Source organism: Diceros bicornis, chromosome 7 (genome assembly GCF_020826845.1).
Source record: "Diceros bicornis minor isolate mBicDic1 chromosome 7, mDicBic1.mat.cur, whole genome shotgun sequence".
In the NCBI taxonomy this organism is placed as follows: domain Eukaryota; kingdom Metazoa; phylum Chordata; class Mammalia; order Perissodactyla; family Rhinocerotidae; genus Diceros; species Diceros bicornis.
In genome coordinates, this window is record NC_080746.1 from 54,548,753 (window position 1) to 54,564,527 (window position 15,775).

A 15,775-nucleotide genomic window follows, 5' to 3' on the forward strand; every position below is an offset into this window, starting at 1 on the left:
TAGACTGGGTGCAAACTGCTGTGAAAGGTCCAACCCACCCCCCGGGCAACTCCCTCCCTCATGTCACCTCACTCCCCAAATCCTGGCAGGTCATTGGGCTTTTCAGGGAGAACAAGCTGCCCTGGGCAGGGCTGGTCCCAATTCATCCTGTGGCCCAGGGCCCAGCCCAGGAATGTCAGCGAACACTGGCCGAATGATGGAAAGAGGGACTCTTTATAGTGTTTATTAAACCAAGGACCGGTAGGTGCTGGGTGGGGCTGGTGGGGGAGGACAGAGCCCTCATTGTCCTGTGGGTGTCTCTGTGGGACCAGCCCTCTGATGCCCACATGGCCATGATGGCTGGCTTCCACCCACCACCTCCTCCTCCCAGCAAATCCCCAGGTCACACTATTACAAAAGTGAACAAATGCAACCGTTTCTCTTTACAAATGACACATTTCCATCCCCTGCCAGCAGGGGTGGGGGGTGAGGTGGTTGAAAGTGACAGTCCATTAAAAAGGCAACAACTTTTGAAGACTAAGGGAAGAGCCCAGGGCTGGGAAGCTGAGATGCCGCCCTGGGGTTGGGGAGCATAAACATGGGTAGGGGCTCCTCTGCCTCCTTCTGCTGCATCCTCAGTAGGGTGAGATGGACTCTTGGGGTCTGCTGGCCTCAGGACCAGTGGGGGCTGAACCCAGGAGGCCCCTTGGAGCTCATGGCCAGGTGGGGGGCCAGGATTGCATCAACTCCTTGGGGAGCATGTCCCTCAAGGTGCATATCCAGTCTTGATGCTGGGGGACCCCACCCCAGAGTGGGAAATGGCCAGGGCTGGGCCTCAAAAGCCTTAAGCTTCCAGAGGCTCCGAGAGGTGAAGTGACTTAGCTTGTGCCACACAGTGGGTCACTGGGCCCAGAGTCCCACCTCCAAGGCCCTTGCCTGTCCTGGGGATGACAGGGAGAGGGCACAAACAGCAGGATGTGGGTCCTGGCAGCAAGTGGGAGCCCAGAAAGGGGAGGGGAGGGCATGATTTGGAGAAGTCGGAAAAGTGCAAATGGGCCCGGCTGGGAGGCAGGACGCTGGGTCCAATCCTGCCTCTGCCACCGTGGTGCCTCTGATCAGCAGTTTTCCTTCTCTAGGCCTCAGTTTCCCCATGTCACATGAGGAGGTGGACTTGATTTTTTCTCCAGTCCTTTCTATAACTAAAGTTCTACCCAGGATTCTAGGGGAAAAGAAAAGGCTGAAGTGGACTTCATGTGCCCAGAACAAAGAGGGGGCTTTGTCGTAAAAGAAACCCGTGCCCGAGTGGCTGGACCATGGGCCCTAGGGGGCGCTCAGCCGTGGACCTGACCTCTGCCCCGCAGTGGGATCTTCCTCCCACCATTCTCCTGTCGCAGGTCAGGCTGGCCCAGGCCTGAGGGAAGGCACTTTGGGGACAAGTGGGGAAGGACAGCAGGGAACTGCTGTCTGGTTTGGCATGGAAGACCCTCTGCTTATAGTTTGGGGGGCAACATAGACAAAGGGGTGAGACTTTGCTCCTGAGTGTTGGTCTCAGGTCCAAGCCTCTCTTTCAATGATGCTGCCATAAAGGCCTGCAGAGTCCCCCCTGGCATTGGCACATTAAAATCTAAACTACCCAGGACCTGAGTAAGCCCAAGGCAGCAGTCTGTTATGTGGCCCCAGGCCACATCATTTGTCACAAGATGTCGGGGCCCCTGGCAGCCAATTCCTGGGTGTCTATGCAGTGCAGGGCCACCTTGGGGCTGGAGCTGGGCAGCCGGGGGTAGGCGCCCTCCCGCACCAGGCGCCGGCACCGCACACCCTGGCCCACGCTGATGCTCTGCAGCGCTGGGAGGTGGGGGAGCAGCATCTCAGGCAGGGACACCAGGCCGGTGCCCGACAGGTCCAGCTCCTGCAGGGAGCCCAGGCCTGAGAACACCTCAGCTCCGGCCCACGTGAGCTTGGGGTTGCCCGACAGGTCCAGGACCTGCAGGCCCTGCAGCTCACGGAAGCCATAGGGCGCCAGCTGGGGGAGACCCTGCAGGCTGCCCAGCGACAGATGTGTAAGGCCCGCCAGCCCCGTGAAGGCACCCGGGCCGATGGCAGCCAGAGGGTTCCCGTCCAGGCTCAGGTAGCGCAGGGGCAGGGCGCGGAGGTCGGGCACGGAGCGGAGCTGGTTCCAGGCCAGGTTCAGACTCTGAATGGTGGGTGTGGGCAGGCTGGCCTGTGCAGGGTGGGGAAGGAGGCGGCGGATATGGTTGTGGGAGAGGTCCACGTGCAGCACCCTGCCCTGGCCGTGGGTGGCGAAGGCGGACACTGAGACCTCCCGGAGCCGGTTGTGGCTCAGGTTCAGGTCACTCAAAGGTGAGCTGGTGAAGCTCTCGGCCGGCAGGGCCGCCAGGCCGTTGTGGCTGAGGTCGAGAGACTCCAAGTAGCGGAGGCGGGAGAAGGCAGTGGGCGAGATGCTGGTCAGCAGGTTGTGGCTGAGATCCAGGCCAGCCAGCGTGGTATAGCCCGGCCCTGCCAGCACCGACTCGTTCACCGTCTCCAGCCGGTTGGAGGACAGGTCCAGGTGGGCTGTGTCCAGAGGGATGGGCACGGGCACGATGTGGGGGCCCAGGCCACTGCAGTCCACTCGCGTCAGGCTGAAGCTGTCGAAGAGGCCGAAGGTCTCCACCTCACACTGGCACCCGGGGAAGCAGGGCCGGGTTGTCTGGGCCCCACTCGTGGCCAGCAGCAGCAGCACGGGCAGCAGCAGGGGCCACGGCATGGTGGGGGCTAGAAAGAGAGCCACAGGTAAGGGTCAGTAGCAGGCACCCCATACCAGGTGCTTCTCATCCCACCCCATTAGACACCAGCCAGTGTGTCTAGGCACAGCTGAAAGCTGCCACCAGCCCCTCAGCCCCTGGTTGCTTCCCCTGAGTACTCCTCCTCATGTAATTCCTAGCTCCTGCTCCTCAGTGGCCTCAGTCTCCCCATCTGTATGGTAAAGGGGGTTAGGCCAGATTGGTGGATTTTAAACTGGAAACAGCAGAACTCTTTCTTAAGTAAGATTAGCAGATGGAAGCGGGCTGTTCTGGCTGAAGTGAGGGCGGGAGCCTGGAGCCTTCCATGCCTGCTCACCATCCCTGCGGTAGGATGTTAAGGAACCCAGTTGGAAACCCACTGGACTAGATGGGTCTTGGCTGGCCTCTCCAGCTCTGACCATCTAGGGTCCGTGGGCTGGTCTCGACCCTGCTCCTACCAGGGACAGGCTCACAGCTCAGGGGTTAGGGTTAGGGTGCTCCGTTCGCCTCTGCTGACATGTGTGAGGTGCTGGGTGCTGAGCCTGCTGCCTCACGGTACAGTCTCTCAACCCTGATGACCACAAAAACTGCAAGGCAGTTTTGCCACTTCTTGAAGAGGGAACTGAGACTTAGGTTCAGAGTCACGCACGGCCACCCGGAGGTGGGAGCAGAGCTGGGTGGCGTACAGAGGAAGCACAGCTCACTGTCATGGTTTGGCAGTGGCTGAGTCATGCCTGAGACCCACACTCCAGCCTCCCAGACCGAGGCCTCTCCCTGCAAGGGGGTCCTGCAATGACTGTCCCCACCCCACCCGTGTTGCGGGTGACAATGGCTGGGTCTGCACTCCTCAGCCCCCTCACCTGGCCTGTCCTCCAGAGCCTGGATCCTTTATTCCAACTGGGGACCCTGTGTCTAGACTTCCAGAAGGGCTCTGGGGACACCCATCCCAAGCCCCTTTCCCCCTGCCCTGCCCCCACCCCCCAGCTGATACAGCCATTTCACCTCTTTGGCCCTTCCTTTAACCCAGGCGGGCAGCTGAGCTGGTTTCCCCATTATACAGATGAAGAGATAGAGGCTCAGAGAGGAAAAGGGTTTTATCGCAAATTAGTAAAAAGCAGGGCCTGCTCAATGCCAATTCCTCTCATTTCATCTGCTGCCTCCAGCAGGGGGCCGGCAGAGAGCTAGGGTCCACGAGGGGCTTTTCCCGCTGACACATGCTATGACACAAGCCACTTCCCCTCCCATGGCCTGTTTCCCTCCCAATGATAGCAGCTGCCAGCGATGCCAGCATTACATGGATGCTGTCACCTTCAGTCCTCATACTCACGCACATGTGTCTGACCCAAAGCCTGTGTGCACACCCACTGTGTCTCCTTGGACAGTGGTGCTCAGTGGTGCTCGCAAGAGGGTGAGAGGGAAGGTTGAGCAGAGAAGCTTCTAACTGGACAGTTTGTGTTACCTCCCACCACACAGCTGCCACTCAGCCCGGGAGACAGAAGGCACCAAGCCTCACTCCAGCAGGTCTCTTCATCTGAGGGCCCTGCTCTGCACCCCTGCTCTGTCTTCCCCGACCTGCCCCTCCCACTAGCCTTCAGGGAGGGGTGGACCAGGGACTTGCCCTCCTTCTACACTGGGGCTGGGTGGGAGGGGGCAGCAGGAGAGCATTACCAGCCCGATAGGAAAACTTGAAAGGTGCAGCCACTTGATCTACACTCTGGCTCTGCACAGGGGCAGGGAGAAGTGGGCCCCTCCTCTCCCACCCCTTTCTTTTGCAGAGTCCAATTTGAGGATTAAACCCGGCCCAGGTGCACCCTGGGCTTGGTCCCAAATGAGGCAGGACAGAGTGTTCCAATGTCTGGAACCAAAAGGAAAATATTAAGTTGCTTCAGGTGCCTTTGTCCCCGGGTGAGCTTCTCACCACAGGGGTTCATTACCACTCGGGGCCCCACCGCCCCTGTAAGCCGATCTGCTCATACCCACCCTTCCTGGGGTTTAAACAAACACCACACACACACACAAAAGGCCCCGAGATTAGCCTTTGGTTCCCAAAGGTGATTATACAATGTGCCTATTAAGTCCCAAATGACCCCTCCTGAGCTCCCACTTATGTAACTGGCAGCCCCAGTGCTGTCCCTCCAGAGAGGGGCCTCTCGCTGCCCACTGCAGGCCTCAGCCTTGTCCTCTGAACCACAAGGCAGTCATTCCTGCCCTGCCCTCCTCATAGAGGTGGATTCAACTCTCACTGAAATGCAACGCCAGCTGTGAAGAGCTGTGCCCGCAGGCAGGGCGGTCAGCCCTGGGCCGCGGTAGATATGGAACTGAGGCAGGGGTAGTGACCGCCGTGTGAAAGCAGCAGAAGCATAGATTGAGACCCACATGGAGACCTGTGCTTGTGAATGCTCCCAGGGCACCTGGGCGAGGTCCCTGCTCAGCCCTGCACAGCAGACACCTCTCCCTGGGCCCCTGCTCTGTGCCACGCTCGGACATTCGAAGTGCAGTGTGGACGGTGACAGTCAGAGCCAGTCCTGACTATGTGCTGTGCTGGACCCGTGTTCTCTCACTCAACCCTCGGTTGCTCCAGGGGGTCAGAAGTTCTATGCCCATTTGGAGTGGAGGAAACTGAGGCTGGGAAAAGGAAGGTGGCAGAGCAGGGACTGAACTCGGGGCTTTGTAACCTTGTAATTGGTTGCGTTCAAGTGGGAGTGCACACTCCCGTGTGTTGCTGGGGACATAGGAGCCAAGCGTCCAGAGCCCCAGGGCCAAGCCCCGGCTGCTGCTGGCTGCTGTGACGAGGTGGGTGCCAAGCTTTTTAACACTCCACGGCTCTGGGGCTTCCCTGAGGTCACAGCAGAGCCCAGAGGCCTCCCAGGCTGTTGGGAGAAGAGAAGGGAGGAATCCCTGAGAGGCTTCCCAACTTTGGACCTAGAAAGGCGCAAAGGTCGGGGTGGGGTGGGCTGGTGGTCTTTGCAAGTCAACGCCCTGTTCTGCTTGGAGGAAATGTCCCCTTTGGGGCAATACAAGGAGGGGCGCTTCTCTCCAGGGCTTCACGGGAGCGGCTCAGAGATGCTGGGGACTGGCACTGCTGCTCCACGCCCCTTAGCAAAAAGGCTCTGGAGCCAAGGGGAGGGCAGAACGTTCCCAAGAGGAGACTGAGGGAGGATAAGGAAACTCCTGCTGGGGCACAGCCCTCTAGAGTTTACAAAAGGCCTTTGCTCATTTGATGCTGCGAGGGCCACAGAGCAGGGTGTGCAGTCCCTCGCTTTAGTGACAAAGCTGCAGCCCAGAGGCTGCAGTGACTGGTCCGCGGATCCCTGGTGAGGCGGGGGCGGCCGATGCTCAGGCTCCAGTCTCCTGACTCCATGCCCGGGCCTTCCCCAACCCGACTCTCCCAGGGATCTTAGCGAGCCAATAAAAGTAATGCTCAGAGGAGTCTGCCACCTCATGGCGGGGGCTGGGGCCATAATGCCTGCTATCATAAAGATAAAATGAGTGTCTACGAAAATTATAACTATGCTTTAAAGAAAAAAAACCCAAACCCTAATTTTGGAAAGTCTAGAAGACAATATATCAACACAACAGCAGTCTTCCTTTAGATGGTAGGACTTTGAGTGATTTAAACATGTCTTAATCTCCTTTTTTTCCTATTTCCTCTCTTATAGTAAAAATACATATAAAACACTCTGAGGAACAAAGGTTCCTGATTGAATGGCCGCATGGCCATCTCTGCCTTCTCTGGTCTTGGCTGGCCACAATCTGTGAACCTCAGTCTCCTCATCTGTAAAATGGAGATATTAACAGCCACCTCGCAGGACTGCCATGAAGATGAAGCAAGATGGTGGAAGTCAGGCACTTAGCAGGGCTCCTAGGACATAGGAAGGGCTCGGGGTGGCTGCCCTGGCTTCCTCCAGAGCAGAGGGAGCAGGTGGGGTAGGGGTCAGCAGGTGGGCCTGACCCCTGCTGCCATCTTGCTTCCTCCTTCCTTCAGCAAACATTTACCAAACGTGTCAAGGCTCTTATCAGCGCCCTCCTGGAGAGCAGCTCTTTCCAGGGAGGCCACACTATGGGGTTTCTCAGCAGCGCTGCTGGAGCTGGGAAGGGATGAGTAATGTGAGTTCCTCTTGATAAAACCACAGCCTCAGCCCTGCAGAGAGGAAAGGCCTTCACAGAGAACCAGAAGGCCCTGGGCACCAACTTGCAGTGTGAACTGAGCAAGTCGCTTTACCTCTCTGGGCCAGGTCCTTCAACTGTGAGTCTCAGATGGTAACTCTGGTCCCATCGGCCTCAGAGAGGATGGCTGTGAAGATCAGACTGAGAAATCCAACACTCCCATGGAGAAATGAGGCCTGAAGGGGAGGAAGCCACATAATGGAAAAACTGTGTCTTTCCATCTAACTCAGGCATATCCCCTGCAGACATAATTAATCAATCACGGCACCGCTTCCTGAGGAATCTGCAGGGGACCTCAGAACTCTTCTCCACATGGTGCTCTGGAAACCTTCTACCCATTGATCAGAGTTGGCCCTAGAGATGAAAACTGTCCTTCTGGGATCAATTCTCGGATTAGAAGAAGCTACAACACTGGGAACAGGAGTCACCCGCTGAACTGGGCAACTTGGGGGAGTGACGTCCCCTCTCAGCCCTCTTCTCTCAGCCCGTTTCCACATCTAAGATGGAGACAGCAATTCCTTCCTCAAGGGGTTGCTGTGAGGACTGGCAGTCACAGCACCAGGACACCGAGAAAGGCGCAGTCAACAGGTGCTGTGTCTCTCCTAGGCCGTAGGCTAGGAGTCCTCCCAGAGAGGGCACCCAAGGGCCACCCCCACCTCCTTCACCACTCTCCAGGGGGCTGGAGGGGCAGCCACAGGGCAAATGTGCACAGGGACAAGACAGTCCCGGAGGACACGCAAGAGCCCCCGTCTTAGTCCCTGCCCCACATGGCCTCTTCACATCTTCAGACAAGTCCCCTCCTCTCGCTAGACCTCAGTTTCTCTGGCTTCATAATAAGGGGTTTAGTCTAAAGAATCCAGCTCCAGCATTTCAGGATTTCAAAATTTAACAACTGCATTTACTACATCTCTTCTAAGTGTAAGGCACTGTGCTAGGCCGTGTGAGCTGTGTGTTGGGGTGGGGCGGGGGGTACCAGGGCCCCTGTCCTCATGGGGCTTACAGACCAGCAATGCGGACAGGAGACCAACTCATATCAAGATCACTAGCACCTGCCCTGGACCCAGGAGACCAGGACTCCAGTCCCAGGTCTGCCACTATCAGGCAGGGCACCATCTGTGTGCCCTTCGCAGTTTTCTTTACTTCTCTGAGCCTCGGTTTTCTCATCTGTGTAACATCTTAACTCTGCCTCCCTCTGGGACCTGCGCTCTGCCCTCAGGAGAAAGGGGAAGGCAGACAGGTGGCCACTAAGGCAGGCAGAGGGAGAAAAGGGATCTTTGGCACAAGATACATTCCTTCTTCCAAACTGCCCTGCAGATAAAAGACATGCGCTGATCAGCCGGGTGACAGAACCTCAGGGCGGAAGGGAGGCCAAGGGCCTAGAAGCTGCATCCACCCCTGGTGTGGGGAACAGAGCATAAGGTCCTCCGGGCCGGGGCCATGAGTTAGTCATTGTTGGGCCCACGGTGACTCTAAGGGAAGTTTGCTGCTGCCCTTTGAGGTCAATAAATGGTGTGGCCATACCAGGTCACCCCCCTGTGACACCCCGACTGTGCCAGGAGAGCCTCTAAAACAGCTTTGGCCACATCTTCTCAAAAACCTCTTGGCTTCTACTTTACCTACAGAAATCGGGTTCTTCCTAGCACGGAGGCACCTGCAGGTCGTCCCCATCTTCCTCCCTGCCCCGGCTGAGGCCGCATCTTCATTTGAACCCAAGGTGACGGCCTCTGAACAACTCTCAGCCTCTGCTCATGCTTCTCCTAACTCAGAGACTTCCAGAGCTTGGGAGCTGGAAGGCCCCTGGGTGACTGGGGCCCAGAGATGGGCAGTGATGGCCAGAAAATGGCAGAGCAGGACCTGAGACCTGGGTCCCGATGCGGCACCCTGCTGCCCACACTGCCAGCATCCCCCCACCCGCCCTGGCCCCGCCAGCGGAACAAAGCCGATCTGTCCACTCGGGCTCTGGGCACCCCTCCCTGCCTCCTCCCACACCACAGCATGGCACACCTCCTTACACGCACACTGAGTCAATTCTCTGCCCTTGTTTACCTGCCCATTTCCTGACTTGAAGTGTGCACAGCAGGGGGCCCTGACCCTGCCTTCTTCACCTGTTCATCCCACCCCCCACCCGGGGCCAGGGCCAGGGCCAGGCCAGGCGGGCTCGGCAAACACCACTGGGTGAATGCAGAGCCCGGCAGAGCAGAGTCAACCACTGGACCCAGCCCCAGGGGGTGTGAATCCAGCTCTGTACCTACGGGCCTCAGGCATGTCTCAGCCGTGTTGCATCTCAGTGTCCACTACAGGGATAACAACACAGGGTTGGCGGAAGCACAAGGGACAGTGTGTGCGGCATTCAGTTCAGGATCTGCCACGTGTTAAGTGCTCAGTGCACGGTAGACAGTGATGGTTATGATTTATTAAGCTTCCTGAAGGCAATGACTGCGTTCTTCTCTCTACCCAAGTGCCCCACGCAGTGCCCGGGACTTGGCAGGTCTGGGACTGCTTGTGCTAACGTTCTCCAGTCACCGTGCTGGGGGCTGCTGGCAAGGCCCCAATCTCCCTGCTCCTCTGAAGAGACCTCTCTAGGGTCAGGGGTTCCAGCTCTGGCCCTCCTGGACCCAGCTGCCCGCTCCTGGGGCTGCACCACAGCATTCCTGGTCCACAGAATTTGCCAGCACTTCATCACAATTCAAGAGGGCATCCCTGGCACAGGAACAAGGTAGGCAGGGGCTGAGCCTTGGCCTGGACCAGGGCCCTAGCACTCACCTGAGACAGGCCTTTCCTCGACCAGCTGCTCCTCAACGTGGAGCTGCCGCTCACCCTGTTCCCCTTCCTCATGAGCTCACTCTAGCTGACGCCAAGGAAATCCCCCAGTGGGAATTCCATTAACGTCCTGCCTCTCGACCACTGAGTCAGTTCTAGAAACGCAAGGCAGGAAGAATTTCAGGGCCACACTCCTGCAGCCTCAAGGGCCTGCTCTCCCAACAGGATGGCTAATGCCACCCATCTGTACCAACGCCCCGCACGTCTACACCAGCCTCTCATTCCTGCCTCACCACAATCCTGGACCGTCGGGATTACTGCCCCTATTCTGCAGACAAGGAGACTGACGTCACCCAGCTGGGTAGTAGAGGAACCAGGACTCAAACCCAGAAGGCTGAGCTCCAAACCCAGTGCTCCCCAAACCACTGTGCCTCACTTACAGACGGGCACGTGTGGATCACGGCTGGAGCTGACTATGCTGGACTAGACTTACGTTCACCTGTCGGTCTTCTCGTGGACAGGGACGGGGTTAGAGTCATTTTGATGTCTTTGGACCTGGCACAAAGCAGGTACGACATGAAGACATACCAGGCACTTAGAATACTACCACCTCCCCAAGGACACCTCTCCACCTTTCCTGTCCCTCCTCAACTATTATTTGTTCAGTCACCCTGCAAGATCAGCAGGTTAGACAGCATCGTATCTATTGTACAGCTGCATAGAGACACAGAGAGGTTCAGTGATCTGTCCAGAGTCACACAGCCAGTGAGGACAAGGCTGGACCCAGGATCCAGGTATTCCGACACCCAGTGCCCAACCTCCTCCGTGACACCATCCCTGGTGCAAGTGGGGCCTGGAGGCCCAGCCACCTCGTCCAAGGAGGATAATCTACATGGAAATGGGTCAGGCTCCCAAGACCATTTTCTCCTCCCAGTGTGTCTTCTTCCTGAAGCTTTCAAGCTCCCTTCGGTCTGAGGCAGCATGTGTGGACACATGGGAGGCGGCCTGGGGCAGAGGAAATGGGCTCTGCAGCCAGGCAGACAGGCCTCTGACCCCACACTGCCTCATCGCTCTGAGGCCTGCATGTGCCCACCCTCGGAGTCTGAGGCTCGTCTGTGGCGCAGTGGGAATCCTAGCACTGCTCCTGGCGGGTCACGGGGATGGTGACACGAGGTAAAGTGAGGACTCAGCCCGGGCTCTGCATGCAGCCTCCTGCCCCTAATGGTTATTTTCAGGGGCCAGGAAAGAAAGAGGAGCCACAACACCAGCAGATCTGAAGGCAAGGCAGGGGCAGAGGACAGAAAAGAATCCAAAATGCACACCCCGAGGCCCAGGATTCTCTCCCAGTGCACCACCCAGAGCCCCACTCGGGCTATGGGTGCTGCCCAGGCTCTACCAGGGAATTGGTGAGGGGAACTGGAAAGGTCACAGAGGCCAAGGCAGGCTGAAGCAGTTGTGGCGCCTGTGACAGAACGAGGACAGAACGAGAATCAGCAGCTCCGCCTGGGTGGGTGGGTCAGTGTCTTCCCCCACCCGCCCCCGGAAGCCAGGCAGTCACCTCACCCTGCCCAGGTGGGGCTCAGGAGGCCTCCTGGCCTGGAGACCTGCAACAGCCTTGTTCCTGACCCCCTGCCTCCAATGCCCAGCCAGGCTGGGCACCGGAGAGCAAACTCAACAGACCCCACCACTGCTCCCTGTTTAAAACTCATCCCCAAAGAGAGCCTGCCAGCAGAGAGGCCTACCTCGCTCCTAGAGCCTCTGCACAGGCTGCTCCCTCCAACAAAGATGACAATGGATGCCCTTCGTTTCTTTGCCTACCACGCAAACTCTCACTCAATCGATTCAAAAGCCACCTCCTCTGTGAGGCCTTCCCAGGCTAACCTGACCCTCATCCAGCAAAGGATCACCCTCCCCCCCGGCTCCTGTGGCTCCTGGGCTGCCCCATCAAGGTACCAATACACTTCGTGGTCTCCGGCCATCTCCGAACTTGACTGTGTCCAGCTCTTCTCCCGCGTGGGGCCTGGCCATGTGAAGGGGGATACACCAGATGAATGGAACATCCTGGACAGAAAGCCTGCCTCTGCTTGGAGAGCATAACAATTGGCTCAAGCCTGCAGGAGATCAGGGCTCTGCTAGGTGGAGAAATCACATTTAGAACCACAGGGGATGGTCTCTGCCTCTCATCGCCAGTGCAGTCCAGCAACTGTCCACACAATGTCATACAGACCACAAACCGCTCTCATTTTATTAGCACATGTCATTCATTAACCTTTTTAACACTCACAGCAGATCAGTGAGACAGGAATTACTATACTCATTTGAAGGATGAGGAGACTGAGAATCAGAGAGGTCAAGTTACTTGGCCAAGGCCACAGAGCTAGGAAGCAACAGAATGGGAGTAAAATTCAGGTCCTGAGGCTGGAGCACTGGGCCTCCAGAGTGGTCTCCTAGCCTCCAGCACCACCCAAGAGTCAGGGGAAGGTCTCTTAGAATGACCGATCCCACCCTGACATGCTTGCTTAAACCCTCCAACAGCTGTCTGCTGCCTACAGGTTCAAGCCCCTGTTCCTAGGCCTGGCATTCAAGGCCCTCATATTTGGTCCCTGCCTTCTCTCCTAGTCTCAAGCTGAATTCCAATTCCCTACCCCCAAGACCTTGCATTTAACAGTCCAAAATGCTTACCATCTCAGTGCTGTTATCAGAACGCACAGAGCCAGTGAGGAGCTGTTCCCTCTGTGGCAGACATTTCCTGCCTCCCAGGTATATGCATCTGGCTTCCCCTGGCTGCTGCATTCCAGCCTTCCCTTCCTGGGCCGCAGGGGCTCCAGGCCCACCTCCCTTCCTCCCTCCCTAACTTCAAAGCCACCTCCCTTCCCCGACCCCACCGCTTTCAAAGGAGCAAATTAGTGCCTGGGAATCGGTGGAGTCAGAATGGAGGGATGTCTTAAATAAACATCCAAGTGTTTCCAGGTTCTGGGATCTCCACCAGTCAGCCAGAACAGGAAGGGAGGGGAGAGGCTGTCACCTCCCTTTCCAGAGGGGAAACTGAGGCCCAGAGAGGGTTAAGAAAGTGCCCACGGTTGCCTCCTTCCCAGGTGAGTGGCTTGTGCCCCTCCTTCAGCTCTGCAGCATCCGGCAAAGTTCTCAGTTCAAGACCCGGGAGGGGACAGGAGGGAAGGTGTTAGGGTTATCTTTGCACTCAGGATCAAAAACCCAGCAGGCTCCCGCCGCCTGAGCCCTCCCTCTCGGGCCAGACCTGGGCTCTGCAAGTCTAGACTTATCTGAAGGGTAAAGCAAAGGGAGGAGGGACCGCGGAAGTTCCTGAGTCACCTCCTCGCCCGGCCAAGTGTGGGCGGGCCCCGCTCTCGGCCGGCTCCTGCTGCGCTGGTTATCCCGGCTGCACGTTCTGCGCCGCGAGGGAGTTCTCGGCCCCATCTATAACAGAGGACTGCGACTCAGAGGCTGAGCAACTCGTCCAGCGCCGTGCAGAGGGCCAGTGGCCGTCCCATACGAAACTAGGGCGTGTGAGGTTCCTACTCCCCGCAGCCCAGCTTGGGGTCCTGGAGCTGGCGCCGCAGGGCCCGGATCCCAAGAAGCTGTCGCCTTCTCACCTACGGGATCAGAGGGCTGGTCCCCTCACCCCGGGGCGGGATGCAAACGGAGAGCGGATCTCAAAGCGGAGCCAGGGGCTGAGGCCGGCCTCTCCGCCTAGCAGACACGTCTCTCTCGGTCACATACACTCTCTCCGAGGAGCGCGGGGCGGGCAACGTCGGCCGCCCTCTCCTCTCCTCTCCAGCCCCCGGCCGGAGCCCAGGACCGGACGCCTCCCTGCGTCCCCCTAGCTGGTTCGGCTGGGGTGTCCGGCACGCTCCGCCCAGCCCCGACCCGGGCCGGTCCCCAGACGCTGCCGATCCCCCCACCCACCAATCCTATGCCGTCCCCTCACGGCCCTAAGGACCCTAGGAGGTGAAGGAGGGGAGGGCTGCCAGCGCCCCCCGCCCGGGCTGCAGCGGGGAGGAGGACCGGGGCTGTTGCCCGAGGAACCGAGAGAAAAGTTTGAAGCCAAGCGGGGGGCCCGGGTGGACAGCAGGGGAACGCGGAGTTGGGGCGGTGTCTGGCTCCGCGCGCGCACACACTCCACGGACACCCAACCCAGACACGTCGACAAGCACAGATCACGTACGCGGACACAACGATGCACCCACCAACAACCAAACCAAACGCAGGCCCACAAAACGTGGACACAGGCGCGAAACAGCCACGCAAAGCCACGGACACACAAAGGCGCAAGCAGATGCACGTCCCCGGACCCAAACCCACAAAGACCCACAAACGCGAGATGCACGTGTCGGCACAAAGACCCCAGAGGCGCCGGCCCACGCCCACGGCCCCAGGCCAGAGCCTTTGTCTCGGGGAAGCCCTCTCCCCTCGGTCCGGGTTCCCCACTCCCGCCGAGCCCGGGGCGTCCGGCGCCCGCTGCCGACGCCCTGGGTCCGGGAAAAGTTGAGGGGCCCCAGCCCTGCCCCTGCGCCCAGCGCCGCCCGCCCGCCGGATGGGGCGGCGAGGTTGGGGTCGGGGGCTCCGGACCTTCCCCCGCAGCGCGAGCTCCCGCTCCGCCCGGGGACCCGCACCCACCTGGAAGCCTGCGCCACAGCCGGCTCGGCACGCTCACCCGGGCGGCCCGGCCGCGGGCCCTCCGGCCGGCGCTTTTCTCAGCGCGGCGCGGCCCGCCCCCTGCCCCCTGCCCCCGCCCCCCGCCGCCGCGCGCCCCCTCCCGCTCGGCGCCCAGTGGCGGCTCGGGCCGGCCGCCCAGGACTCGATTTAGGGAGCGTCGCCAAAGTGCCGACCCTCCCGGCGCGCGCCCCGCCCCCCGCCCGCCCGCGGAGCCCGCGCCGAGCCCGGGTTCCACCCGAGGGAGCGTCTCTAAAGTGCGCGCGCAGCTCCTGGCCTCTCCGGTCGGCCTCGCTCCCAGCTTCCTGCGTCTCGGATCCCTGCCCCCTCCCTCGGAGCGCCCGAGCAGTCTCAGCAGATGGCCGCAGGGTCGGCAACATCTGGAGGTCGCTGGAGTGTGTGTGTGTGCGCGTGTGTGTGTGAAAGAGAAGTTGGTAAGAAAGAGATTGAGTGGGTAAGGGTTCCCTCTTCTCGAGTTCATCCCCCCCATTTGTTTAAACGGGTGAGAGACGTTAGTGAGAGGGAGACCAAGAACCTGAAGCCGAGGAAGACTGGCTGACGGACGAACCCGCAGAGAGGAGAGAGCTGAGCTTCGACAGAAGAGCTGGCGGGAGAGAAGAGAGAAAGCAAGAGACTTATTTTTTTCTGGAGGGAACCTTCGAGGTCTGGCTGCATTTCTAAAAGGAGAAACTGCCTGTGTGCCTAGGTAGCGGTTTAAGTCTATTTCTCCCTCCCACCCCTCATTATGGTAAAAAGGGCAGGAAAGCATCCAAAAAACTTTTGAAAATGGGCGGAGGGAGAAATTGCCTGGAGGATGCACTCCCTACAGGGGGGTGGGGGTGAGTCTGAGGCTCCCAGCCCACACCCCCGGACAAGTGCGGTGAGGGAGGGGGCAGTTCTCAGGCACTCCAGATGCATATGGCCAGGGGGCTGAGGGAGGCTTTGGTCTTGAACTCTGGACCTCCCAGGAGCTTCTGCCTCCCGTGGAGAGGGCCCCTGGGCGCAGACATTGGGCAGTGCTCCCCTGCAGTGGCCCAGACTTGCACACCCAGTCTTTTTGCTCATTACTTTTTTTTTTTAGTTAAAAAAAGTTGCTTGGTCTTGTGTGTATGTGTCTGCCTGTCTGCCTGGGGAAGCAGAGGCAAGTGAGGAGATGGGGAGGGAGGAGTGGAAGCCACTACCGGAGGCCTCAGGGCAGCAAAATCAAATCTGCTGCCGGAGAACAAAGTGCTCTTCCAAGTCCTGCGCCTGCACTCCAGGTGGTTGTGTGGTCCTGGCGACTCCCTCACCTGGGCTGAGACCCTCACCCCTGCCAGTTAGGGAGGCTGGGGAGAAGGCTGGGAGCCTGGTCTTCTTAGTGTGGGAGCAGGGAGAGCTCCCCTTTCTCCTCTTGCCCAGCGTCCTCCCCCAGTTAG

At 59.0% G+C, this 15,775-nt stretch overlaps 1 protein-coding gene across 3 annotated transcripts; it reads right to left on the bottom strand.

The window, feature by feature from the left end:
* Positions 1-207: 207 nt before the first annotated feature.
* TSKU (tsukushi, small leucine rich proteoglycan) lies at positions 208-14,998 on the bottom strand. 3 transcript variants are annotated; one of them, XM_058545559.1, is made up of 2 exons: positions 14,896-14,998; positions 208-2,754 (listed from the first exon to the last, which is right to left on the bottom strand). In XM_058545559.1, the coding sequence occupies exon 2, from the start codon at positions 2,744-2,746 to the stop codon at positions 1,673-1,675; it is 1,074 nt and encodes a 357-aa protein (XP_058401542.1). In that variant the 5' UTR covers positions 2,747-2,754; positions 14,896-14,998; the 3' UTR covers positions 208-1,672. The 3 variants fall into 3 exon arrangements, with proteins under 3 accessions (XP_058401542.1, XP_058401540.1, XP_058401543.1); XM_058545557.1 differs by lacking the exon at positions 14,896-14,998 and adding an exon at positions 14,325-14,378; XM_058545560.1 differs by lacking the exon at positions 14,896-14,998 and adding an exon at positions 9,693-11,224.
* Between the last annotated feature and the right edge of the window lie 777 nt (positions 14,999-15,775).